This window comes from Chinchilla lanigera, unplaced genomic scaffold (assembly GCF_000276665.1).
Source record: "Chinchilla lanigera isolate Chin_1 unplaced genomic scaffold, ChiLan1.0 scaffold00005, whole genome shotgun sequence".
NCBI lineage: Eukaryota > Metazoa > Chordata > Mammalia > Rodentia > Chinchillidae > Chinchilla > Chinchilla lanigera.
This window is the reverse complement of record NW_004955406.1, coordinates 33,872,174-33,885,561: the sequence shown is the minus strand read 5'-3', so window position 1 is coordinate 33,885,561 and position 13,388 is coordinate 33,872,174. Positions and strand designations below refer to the sequence as shown.

At 37.7% G+C, this 13,388-nt stretch overlaps 1 protein-coding gene across 3 annotated transcripts in view; it reads right to left on the bottom strand.

Annotated features, from left to right (window-relative positions):
- The window catches only part of Crb1 (crumbs family member 1, photoreceptor morphogenesis associated), a 188,184-nt gene that overhangs the window by 120,376 nt on the left and 54,420 nt on the right, over positions 1–13,388 (bottom strand). For all 3 annotated transcript variants that reach the window (XM_005375121.2, XM_005375122.2, XM_013521884.1), the window contains exons 3-4: positions 4,502–4,697; positions 1,662–1,801 (exon numbers count right to left, since the gene is read on the bottom strand). In XM_005375121.2, coding sequence (XP_005375178.1) covers positions 1,662–1,801; positions 4,502–4,697 — 336 coding nt within the window. The remainder of the gene's footprint in view (positions 1–1,661; positions 1,802–4,501; positions 4,698–13,388) is intronic.

Here is a 13,388-nt window from a genome sequence, read left to right as displayed (position 1 = left end):
TGAACACAGAGCACTTGCACTAAGCTATATCTTCAGACCTTTTTTGCATTTTATTTTGAGCCAGGTTCTCACTAAATTCCTCAGACTGGACTCAAATTTGCAATCCCTTTGCCTCAGCTTCCCAGAGAGCTGGGATTACAGCATGCATCACTACGCCCAGCTTGCATGTGCTTTTTTTTTTTTTTTTTTCTTTTAAGACAGATCTTCTAAGTGCTGTACTCCATTATACAACCCCTGTAGAACACAGTCCATCTCTCATACAAAGTCCCATGTTATGCAGTTGGCATATAGTAACAATTATCCTTTTAAAAGTGCTTACTATAGTCCAGACTCTGTTTTTATAATTTTACTCTTCAGAACAATACTACCAGTAAGGTATTTTTACCTACTTCTTAAAATGAGAAATTTAAGGATTAAGAGGCAACTCACTCAAGTTTACTCAGTTGTAAATTTATCCTATTCCCCAATCACTTATGTTAGCCCCCACTTCTGGGCAGAAACCCTGCCTATGAACATATTTGGGAAAGTTTCAGTTTTGAAATCAAGTTGATGATGAAAAGATAGTAAATGTCCCCAACTCATTATTTGAAGTAGGAGCAGGTAACATACACAGATTTCTAAGTTATAGGAGAATCTCAACTTATTCTTTGAGGGGCTGGGGATATAGCTCAGTGGTATAAGCACCTGCCTGGCAAGCGCAAGGTCACTAGTTCAATTCCTGGTACCAAAAGAAAACTTACAGTTTTAGGGTTTTTTAAAGATAGAGAATATATTTAGCCAAAAATGTCAAATGTCCCTCAGGCAATGAGATATCGCAAGCAGAAGCTTCTACTGACGGGATGGACTCTATTCTACATGTTTTCTTTCCATCCACAGGGTTATCCTTTCTTCAAGTAGATGAATGAGGATACAAAGATAATCAGTAAGTTTATACAACTAGACCTTGGATCATTTTGTCATTTCCCCCCAGTGGATCAAGAAAGAGAGGAGATGCTTTACTTCTCAGTTCTATCAATCAACCCTAGTTAAATCACATAAAAAGTAAAATAAATTATCCACCGAAATTAAAATCAATGTTTTAAGGTGGCCAGTAATGTAATTCAAGTATTATGTACCGCTTTCTATTTGTTCTTGTATCCCCTGTACACTCAAGTCGAATTACCCTTTACATGTAATTTTTAGTTAGGTTTTTATATGCTTAACTTATATCCTGGTTGACTTTATAAATGCCTAGGATATTACTTCTATTTCTGCAAAATCTTTTATCTTCTAAGATAAAAGATAAGGTCCCAGAATTTTAATATTATTTCACGGGTTTCTATATATTTCTGTAGTCTAAGAGAATATCTTAAAGAAACAGAAATCATCTTCCAGTGAATCATTCTCCACTAACAATGTGTTGAAATTTATCTTTCTGTTGATTTTCACCCTCTTTTTCTTCTAAATGGCTCCAATCACTGGGCAGCTTTAGCCACCTACAGCTATGCAGTGTGTAGTACAACTGTAAGTATGTGTGAGCACCAGAGAATACTAGTAGAGGTGATAATTAGAAGAAATCATTTAAAGCCTTTACAAGAATTTTTAGTTTCATTTTCTATAACTTTTTGCTTCTATTCTAAGCAAAAAAAGAGAAAGTTGATGTAAGCTATTTTGTCACTTACCAGGCCAACAGTGGCAAATATAATTGTCAACACTGTCTTCACAGGTAGCGTTATTGTGACAAGGATTTGACCAACAAAGAGGCATCAAGGTCTCACAGTGTGTTCCTGTGAATCCACTACCCATGCAGTTGCAGCTATATCTGAGGAGTAAATGAGATTTTCATGTCAACAGGTAGTCAGATGGAAATCAAACACTTTTATCCCCACCTTGGTCTCCCAGCCTTCTCAGTGAGCTTTATCCCCAGCCCTATTATTTTTTGTATTGAAAAAGGTCTCCCTAAATCACAAAGTTGCCCAGGTTGAATTCGACCTTGCAGTTTTCCTACTTCAGCTTCCAAGAGCACTTGGATTACAGGTGTGTGCCAGGAAGCCTGTCTTTTCTTTTGTTCATTAACCCATTAACCTGTGGCTTCATCTTAATACTGACCTTACTGGGGAATTACGTCTATAGATTTGAATGCAGTATGTTTTTATACTAGTCTTATCGTTATCTTTTTAAAAATTATAGTAAAGTTTCATGTAAAATCTTTTGGAAACCGTGATTTTGTTTTTAGTTCCTTCACCCATAAACTTAAAATAATAGCGCTTACATCGCAGCATTATTGTGATAATTAAATGTACATGTAAAATAGATGCAGTATCTCATGCACCCCCAAGGTACTAAATAAAAAATGATTAAATCATACTAAATAAAATTGTTCATTTTGTTGAAGGTAGTAGAGAATGAATTGTGCCATAAAAGGTTCCATGTGAAAGAATGAAGCAATAAATTATGAAAAACTCTGGAAAATCTTTCATTAAATAAATTGTGACTTGTGACATTCTCTTATTTTAAATTGTAAGAATATTATAGTCTTGGTATTTCTAACCATTCATTGCTTGTGTGAGACTATCTGACAGTCCACAAATATAAATCTATTGGGCAGAGCTATTGACTTTATGAAGAGGGGGAGTCTCCTCTCTTCAGGTGAGATTTCTTCAAGGATATAGTATTGTAGAAAATGCATCTGCCACTTACCTTAGAATACAGAATGTCTTGAGCAGATGATACCTATGAATTATGAGGCCATTGCAGTCCTGTTCAGGATGACTATGTATATTTACCATCAAGCACAGATATGTGGACTTGTATAACAAAACTGAAATAATAAATGTTTGACTAATTTTATATGAGTAGTTGGACATCATTTATTTGCTATTCCATTAATTAGAAATACTTATGAAAATCTACTACATAGAAGACATTAGAGATAAGAGCCATGTACTCAAGGAGCTTGGCCAGCTGGTTAGTGTCCCTCAGTTTATGGAATTAATTATTCAATTTGCATAATTCTTTTAGTTACAAGAGCCTTTTTTTCCTCATATGCGTTGTAGCAAACATTAATTTTTTAATTGTGGGAAAATAAAGCCAAGTCGCATTGGTTGACTTCATGATTATCTTTTCAAAATTTAGACAGTAAGAGATATAAAGCCAGTAGTAGAATTGAAAAATACTTATGCCTCATTGAAAAAAGGACAACAAATTGTGGCAAAGTTTAACACTGTTTTGTTTGCATTTCCTCTAGAACTGAAAGCTTTGTGTAATTTCTGGTTACTGCTTTCTGGAGCCCATAAAGCATACATAGAATAGCTTTATTTTTCTCTGGAAATCTTGTCAGAAGTTCTTTGTAACCTGGTTTTCTTTGTTTTGACCAATTATCTGTATCTAAGAATAGAGAGACAGATGTCATTGGTGCATTATTTAGGGATGACTGAAGTTGGAAAAGGGTAGGGAATGTGATTCAAGTTATGTTTTTTATTTTACAAAAGAAATGGCACCACCACAGTACTCTATCATAAATCCTACTATTTTGATGAATATATTTGAGGTGTGCATGCCTTTTATGGCCCTCCCTCTGCGCTTCATTTGCTTTAAAATTAACCTTGTGGTAAACGATGTTTTACTTACTAAATAAAGGAAAATTGGATTCTGGCCCTCCTTTTGCAAAGAATTAACTGTGTGAACATGTGGAAGTCACCCTACTTTCTTGGACTTTGATATCTCATTGTACGATAAGAACATTAATGTTCATCTTGTCTGCCACTGAGCTGTTGAAGGATCAAACAGGATAATTTGAAATGCAATATTGTTGAATATTACCAATGCATTTGATGATGTAGTTTTTTGTTATTTTCATAACTATTGGAAAGTTCTTTCCAAAGTGTTTGATGTGAGCTCAACTACCATTACACAACTTTATTATATTTATCATATTAGGTATAACATATTGGTATAACATAAGGTATGACATATTGTTGTACTTTCTGCCTGGAAGGCAGTGACAGAATCTGATTTGGAGAAATATGATATGGTTATTTCTAACCATTATGCTTTCTCAAAAATATTCATCCAATTTCCCATATTCTTAAGAATTCAGCATGTGAATAATTCAGTTATTGTCCTTTCCAACAGCTTATATAAGATTTCTAGAACATTTACTTTGCCACTTGATTTATATGCTTATTATCATATAGATACAACCTTATGTTCACAATTTTAATAATCTTTAGTTTTGATTTTGTGTCTTCCCTATTTACAACAGGTTTATTTCATAGAATTGAAAGGCTGATAATCTCCCATAGTATAAGCAGCTCTAAACTACTGTATTTCAGGAGTAACTTGGAAAGTCCTCACTAGTCAAGACGATCTCCAAAGAATATACTTTTTAGTAAAATATGAATGCTACAACTTTTTATCATTTAAACGTAAAGTAATCTGTGAGCTTTAAACTGAAGTTGTTCACGGTCCAACAATTTCAGGTCTCTTTAAGCCAATCACGCAGTCGTAGGAGAAGACATACCGGTTTCCTCCATCCACACATAGCCCTCCATGGAGACACGGCTGACTGGCACACTCATCAATGTCAAGTTCACAGTGATCTCCTAGGAATCCAGGGGCGCAGTCACAGAAATAAGCCTCCAGAGTATCCCGACAAGTTGCACCATTTAGACAGGGCTGGGACCAACATTCATCAATTTGTAATTCACAATTGACACCTTTGAAAAAAGTCAGCATGGAAAAATAGGAAAATTTCAGCACAGTAAAAATATTTTAGCTCCTTGGCAATGTTTTATTTACTAAGGCACTTGTCAAATGCTATGTTACCCAAAATAATTTTTCTCTTCATTTCTAATTGATATTAAAATTGGTGGGCTTGTGGGAAATTGCACAAAGCAGAACAGCTGTTACTTACAAAGAATTATTGCATACAACAGCTTGTGGCTTTTCTGGTCTGTGGAAACAAGTCATTTTAGAAGAGAGTTATTGTTAACTGTGCTTTTATTGGAAGCCTAAAATGAACCACTTAGTGTTTTTTCATTATGTTTAAACGCTTGGTTTAGCTAGGCGCTATATAAAATAGCAGAAAAAGTTCAGACTCTTAAAACCAGAAGACTGGGGTTAAGATCTGAGCACACCCAATTAATTAGCTGTGTGGTATTGGGCAAGTCTCTTAACCTTTCCATGTTTCAACTTTGGTACTTGAAAAATGAGAACAATTATTGTAACTACACTGTGGGATTATTATACAATTAAATGGATCCTGAAGTGATTATGAAAGTAACCAGTACTAGAGAAATAACACACGCACTTTCCACCAAAATCTGTCATACAAATGTGTTGTGCAAGACGAGTGTGGTAGGGCATGCCTGTCGCCCCAGCATTCTGCATGGATTGATATGTTTGAGCCCAGCCAGGGTAACTTAATGACACCCTGTCTGAAGTTTAAGAATTAAAAAGCAGTGGGGATATAGCTCAGTATGAAGGCCATGAGTTAAATCTCTAGTGCTACTCACACACACACACACACACACACACACACACAAAAGCTGTGCAATTATTTGCTTGAGTGTTCTGTTTGAATAGATGTTTTTAGTTATCATATTTTTAGGTTGTAAAATACTAATTTTAAATATAAAGTTAGAATGTGACTTAATGTAATTAATGTCAAAATTAGAAACTATTTCATTTTAAGGTATGACGGCATTAAAATATTTATGCTCCCCAAAAATAGAGGATGATGAGTACTTGTTAAGCAAAATAAGTTTAAGATTTTTTTAAAAATGGAGTTATATTAAGATAAAAAAAATCACTGAATCTGTCAACCCACTATTTGATACACAGTAATCAAATTTGTATACAGGTTTTAAAAGACACAAAAGGATGAATGTTTGTACTGACCCGTCTTTAATTGTGTGTCTACAACCCTGAAAAATGACTCATGTATTGAAATGATATTCAGAAATTCTCAAACAGCTGAGAAGTCTTCGCAATTTGACTGATTTTTGCTTTTACTTTCCTGATGCAAATACAGTAGGATATTCTAACCTCGTCTACCATTTATAAGTGTTTTCAGATTCTACAAATACCCAACTCAAAAGAGATGGCAGCATATTAAATTTGATTGTGTCTAAAGAACTTAGAAATTAAAAGTTTCTACCTGTAAAAATGGAAACCTGTGCAGTGGTATTTGGTGCCATCCCATTTGCTGCCGTCTTAGTGACCCTCAGCCTCTCTCGTCTTCTCTCGTATTACTGGACTCTCTCTTTGAAATCCCTTGCTATACTTCTACAGAAATGAGAGTTCTATAAAAATCCTCATCCTAGCAATATCTGCTTCAATTTTAGAAACACCTCCCGTGATATCAAGCGTAGAGCGCAGCTGCCCTGCCATGTGGCGGAGCTTCCGAAAGGTGTGAACTGTGCGGGTGCCACACACAAGAGTGTCCTTGCAGCTTTCTCACCGCTCCTGCCCCTCAGCTGCACGTAGATGCTGACCCTGCGCGTAGCACCCAGCCTCGCTCCCTGCTTCCGCAAACCACGTCCGGCTGGTTTCCAAACACTCAGTGCGAGCTACACAGTTCTGGAATCCACACTTAACTGCTTGTACCTGCCTCTGATACCACTCCACTGCGCTCTCAAATTTCCCTGTAATAGTAATGTAATTTTATGTAGCATCACAGTTGCTTCTTTTTCCATTTTGCCTACAAAATGAGGGGATCTTGTAGTCAGTGTTTGTTCTTTTACACCCATATCTGTAGCATTTAGCGCATATTCTTGAAAATAGAAAACAACGAATTTTGAATGAACGCATGGAACAATTATGGAAAAATCCACCATGTGTCCTGGAAGATGAGCCAGTTTGTGAAAGAAGAGATTCTCAGTGCTTCTCCAAGCCTCGGCCCACTGTAAATCAAAAGCTTTGACGTCAAATGTATGGCTTTGGCCATTGTCTAAAACAAATCATGATTTCTAAATGATGGTTCCCCAAATGTACGATAAGCATTTAGAGGTTGCTGACTTTAATATGTACCTTTTGGCAATTAGAGATTGATACTGACGTTCTGTGCCGTAAGATAACACATGTCGAATGCTATCGGTACAGAGCAGGTCTTTTCCCTGTTGCTGTCCCCATCACTCATCTCAGTAGGCAGACCGTGCACGCACATGCAGCCTGGCATTGACGAACTGCCCTGAACACCTTGCTCACTATCTGCACAGCCCACGCTTTGGAAATAGTTGGACTCTGGCTTTAAACTGCCTTCCTAAATTTCACTTTCCACCCAATATATTTTATATCCTAATGGGCCTCTAGCGCACACGGTTCTTTTGAATAAGAACTCCGTTTGCTATTTCTGGCTTCGTTACATGTATCAATTACAGCAGTTATCAGTGCAGGTCTGTGACACGAGTATCTGTGCAAAGAGGAAATGTAACATTCAGCTTTCATTACAGATATGCATAAAATAATTCTCCGTCTATATATCATAGTCATTACTTTTCACATGAACAATGAGGAGAGCCAGGATGACTTCCTGTTCTGATTCACAGCATCGGATAAGCACAATAATGCTCAGCAGAATGTGATGGGAGATTAATGCAAATATTTTTTTCATTTTCCATGAGATCTTCTTTGGGGTTTTAGGCAATTAGGTTTCTGGCTTGTGCATTGAGACACGCCTTTCCTAAGAATATCCAAAAGTAACAAGACGCCTCTCTATTTTTTTATTAGTCTGTGTTTGCAGCACGTAACAGTTCCATCCTTTGTGTGGTGTTGGGACGTGTGCATAACACATCTGAATTTTGTTCTCATCACCTTTCCCTCCCGTCTCTTCCTCCTCCCTCCATCTCTTGATTCCCTTCCCACAAAATGCTCTTTTAGAATCATTCCTTCAAAGGAGCATTTAAAAGTCCAGAACTCTGTCTCTGAAGGACTACTCAAATTTATCAACTCTAAAGCTAATTTTTCTCTCATTTTTAACATCTCTAAAACTAGGACGCCCTTTACACCAAAACTTCCTTAGGTTGGCCATTCTTTAGTTGTATCATTTTTCTTAGTGGTATATAAAATCTATGTAACATCAACAACCATGTACTATATCCCGACAAAGTAAGAAAGCTTTTTTCTTTTGTCCTATTCATAAGTGTTAGTACTTTATTTTACCATTATTTTATTGAACTAATTTTTATCGTGTTGTTATTATAGCTAACCTAATCCCTTTTCTTTTCACAAGTTTTGCTCTCATTGAAAGATAAAAGCTGGAATAATCCCCGATTTCAATATAAAACAATTTCTGCTGACTTTGTCAGTCTTGGTCCATAATGTGTCCTCTTGCATATTCTGAATATCATAAAAATTTGGAGAACATTCTCAACTGTATTAGTTCTGTCTTTCCAGTGTTGGAGGAGGCTGAAATTGGTTGTAGAAAGGGAAAGAAAGAATGCCCCACCTGCACAACCTCAGGCTCTGTTCGTACTACCACCCTGTGTTAGAATCTCAATTTTTGACAGGGGACACAAACTGAAATCACGCTCCCTTGATGGTAAATATGTTATTATTCAAAAATAACAAAATAATGCGTGTAGAAAGAGATGGGTTTTTGTTTTATTCGCAGACTCTTTTTTTTCTATGAGACATTTTCTGACTCCAAGAAACATTAACACCTCTTTGAGCTTCCTCAGCACTGAAGTCCTAGACCAACTGTAATTTCTGTTTACATGCCTGCTCCCTGGCTAAACTGTGAGCCTGCTGCCAGAGACAAATTTTATCTTAGTCATCTTTATGTCTCTGAGGTCTGGCACAATGGTCAGTGCATTGCAGGTATGTATGTTTGATCAGTGAATAATTGTGTGTATTCATTCAACAGATATTTGTCAAGAACTAGAAATTTGTTCACAAACAATTTTCAAAAGTTTTTAGTTTTCAACAAAAGCTTGAATGACATTTAATTTTCTTTATATGACAACATAAAATTGCCAACGTCATAATTAAGGGTATGATAGAAAAAGTCCATTTTCCTTTGATAAAATAAATGTGACATTAACATATTTTAATGAGATAAGCTTGTGCTTATAATGTGTAATATATGTAATTTTCTCACATTATTTTCCATGACTGCTAAATTATCCAGATGATTTTCTGTGGATGCCTTCAAATGATTTAACTAAATATATTTAGAAAGGACAGATCTCCTGGCTGGGATTCATATCTCCACACTATTCAGGTCATTGCGTTGATAAGTGCTGTCCTAAAGGCAGTGTCAGCGGCACTGCATCTCTTAGAATCAGCCATCAAAATGGATTTGTGGACTATTGGAGAAGACTCAAGAACATGAAATATTATTAAAAGAAAAAAGAAGCCCCAGTAGGAAACCTTAATGCATGACCACCAGGTAACCTGGAGAATTACTACTTCCTCCTAAATTCCACGTGTGCATATGAAAGACACTGTGTAAAGATATGGTGGCTATCAACTACCAAGGAAGACCATTCTTGCTACATAGTGTAGTATATTCCCAAGGGTAAACCTGTTTGCAGTAACCCAGGTATCGCCATCAGAGGGCACTGGAGAGCAGACGAGGGAAGTCGCTCATTTTGTTTGGCGATCCTCGATCTTTCGGTTTAATTTCTAGTTTAAGTCTTAAGAGTTGAGGGTGTTATTGTTAAAACTTCACACTTCTCTTTCCCTTTCTATCGCTCTCTCAAAAAAGTCAATTTGCCATATTAATCTCTATTAGACACCCTGATTCTATCCCAACCACCCTTTCAATACATGCTCAATGAACCAGCAGAACGATCTCGTTAAAATGGAACAGAATCATGTTTGGCCTCTACTCAAAACCCTCCAGAACCTTCCTGTGTCCCTTAGAGGGAAGGTCAGTTCTCACCATGGGCTGCAAGGCCCCGCACAGCCTCACCATTATGTCCCTGACCTTAGCCCTTCTCTGCCCACTTGTGTTGTCAGCACCAACGTCACTTCTGCTTTTCCAATGTCCCAAAAACTCTACCTCAGGGCCTTTGCATTTGCAGTCCCTCTGCCTGGACTGCTATTCTGCAAGACATTTGCCTGGCTTCCTTTCTCCCCTCTTTACTTCATTCACGTCACTTTCCAGTGAAGTTCTCTCTGGTCTTTGCATGTAAAATTCAATTGCTATTTCTTCTTTTTGGGTTTGTTTTCTTCTCTGCAGTTATCACACCTAACCTGCTCCATATTTTACCTATTACTTCTTTATTTTATACATATCTTCTTCTCTAGAAGATAAGGAATTCTTTTAAAAATCAATTGACTTTACTCTTATATTTCTAAAACACTAAACAATGCCTGATTAACTGCAGATACTCAATATATATACTCTATATATATTGAATAAATCGATGGCTTAATTAATTCAACAAATCTTTTTAAGTGTATCATGTTTTAATTCATATCATGCTGCCATAATAAAATATCTGAGCTTGGGTATTTTAGAAAAAGAAAGTCACCAGGCATGGTGCTGCGAACCTGTATTCCAGTACTCTAGCAGCTAGGGCAGAAGTGTTGCTGCAAGTCCAAGGCCAGCCTGGGCTACACAGTGAGTTCAAGTCCAGCCTGAACTACATAGTAAGCATCTGTCTCAAAAACAAACAAACAAACAAACAAACAAAAACAATAAAAGCCCCCACAAAAGCTAAACAAATAAAAACAGAAATTGATTTCCCACAGTTCTGGAAATTGAGAAGCCTGAGCTCTTGGTGACAACAGGCTTGGTGTCTGGTAAGGGCCTCGTCTCTGTTTCCAAGATGGTGCCTTGAACTCTGCATCCTAGAGAGTATAGTGCTTTGCCTCACACAGCAGATGAGTGAAACACGGTGAACCTATTCCCCGAACCCTTCTGAGGGTGGAACTAATGCATTCGTGACCTGCACAACTCCCTGCAGGCTCTGCCTCCCAATAACGTTGCACTGGCGACTGAGATTCCAACACGAGTTTACAGTCAAATCACAGCATCATGTATGTAGAACTGTTAATAGCACTCACTGCTTCATATAAAAACCTGCTGTTATCGATTTATTCATCTTGTGGACTTTGCGAGTTAAGAGTCAGGGATGTCCCATGAAACCCTCAAGGGTTTCTCGAAGTGAGATCCCCAAGCAGCCACAACAGGGACACATGGAACTTACTATAAATACACAGTCTTGGACCCATCTCAGAGGAAGAACTCAGACTCAAACACTGCATTTAATAAGCTCTCCAGATGAGCCTGACACGGTGAAGCTTGAGCTCCACTGATCTATGCTCTAAGTTCACTATTTTAATGCATTCTTTGTTGCTATTAGAAACTACAAGTTTTTCTTGGATCAAATAAGTCGGAAAATATTCTTGCCTTGATAAATGTGGAGAGAGCCTTCTTCCTGGTGATCCTTAGACCTGCCTTTTCCTTCCATACCTGTGCTTTCTCCCAGGGCAGGTCCTAGTATCACACACCTGATTATTACACTACTGCTATTACACTGCTGCTCTAACCAGTCTTTGTGCACTGCCTAGTCTTCAAACGAATCTCCAAGTACTAATACGGGTTTTGAGCACAGGACATCTTCATATATTTTTGTTCCTGAAACAGAGATGCTTGAAAAGTAAGTTTAAATGCATCTCATACTCGAAAACTAAATGCAATGTGACTGCTTTTGTTTTTACAGAAATATCATTTTTAAACCAAAGGTTTATTTTAGATTAGAGAAAATAGGGTACAGAGTAGCTTCATCATGCACTCAGTTGGCCGCCCTTTGCCTTACAGCCTGATTTTTCTCATGGTACAAGCATCTTAAGGGAGAAAACACACAATCAGTCTGGTTAATTCTAGGGAAGACCTCAATTACAGAATGATTCATTGCACGAGCTTGAACTAAAAGTAGTCACATGCTCAGAGCTAATATTCTTTTCACTAAAGAAAGTCTGCAGATGCCTACTTTTTTTGCTTATGTACAGCAGATTTTCACCAGCAGCACCAGTGGCTCTGTCTGAGCCCGTTTCGGGATTCATGAATCACAGCTCCTGGAGCACCGTGGAGCGCACCGCGGAGAATTCGTGCAGAGTGAACCATCTTGGTGTTACAGCTCTTTGCCCCTCCTACCTCTCCATCTTTTAAAATTTTAGTACCTTTTCTTGCTTTGCTGCTTGGAAGGGCACAGACTTTTCCCTACAATCCAGGTTCTTTATGATCCCTCTAAATTTGGATGCAATGCGCAGAAGCTAGGTCACTGTTTCACAGCTTCCAGAATTTATCAGGAGGTCTCAGTTGAGTCAGAGCACACAAGCACATCCGTGTTGATAGTTCGTGGCCTTTTTCTTTCCTTCAAAACTTTGGCTTTTTCTTTGTTTCTGTCGACCGTCTTTGGGGTCCAACTAATTGGCCTAAGCTGCCACAAACACTGGTAACCATACAATCACAATGAAGTAAACAAGCCTCCCTGTGTCTAAATGATAGCATACTGCAGAAAAAGTTTCCAAATTAAGTCACATGAAATTTATTTCTGACTCTCTGTGCTAGCTATATACCAGAATCATCAATAAAATTTGACCCTCTGAAGACAGTCTGAACATTTCTACTTCAGATCTCCCTGGGTAATTACTAATGTCTCTTCAGGGCTGAGAATGACCAGTGAGCTACCAGAGCAGTCTCTTTACTTATGTCGGGAACTGATAGGCACGTCTACCCGCAGTCCCATCTTTGTATCTGAACAACCCTAACCAGCTGATAGAAGCCCTGATTCTAGCTGCCTTACGTGTCTCTCATTTAGATTCTACTTTTCCACTGAATTTTCTGTCAACCGAAAAACTGAAATCATAAAGTTCACCTAGATTCTTAGAAAACAAAGGAAGATATATTCATACAAACAGCAGCAACATTTTATCAAGGATCGGCAAGGAACCTGTCTCTATTGCAGACTTGAGTGTTAGGGACAGGGTAGTGTCTGCCTTTGGGACTGGCAGGAATTTAACTCACGGCATAAATGAATTTACTGTCAAGTGAAGTGTCTTTGGGTGGAATTTTACTGCATTTCACATGTAGCATACAGCCCTGGCATCCTTTATGCCTAAATTTAGACCACGGAAAGAATGCATTCAAATCCAATTAGATTAAAACATAAAAATGACAAAACAATTGTGCAAGCTGTGTTTTTGCAATTATAAGACCATTTGAAGCTGTAGTTAAAATGGCTGAAACATTAATTTGATCTCGCATATATTCCTTTTAATTGCTGTTCATGGCGCTGAAGTAACAGCAGGCAATGGAAAATACTATCTTAGTGAATGTAACCATTATAAAAGCTATAACGGGGGCTGGGGATTTAGCTCAGCGGCAAAGCGCCTGCCTGGCAAGCGCAAGGTCGTGAGTTCGGTTCCCGGTACTGGAGAAAAACCAAAAAATA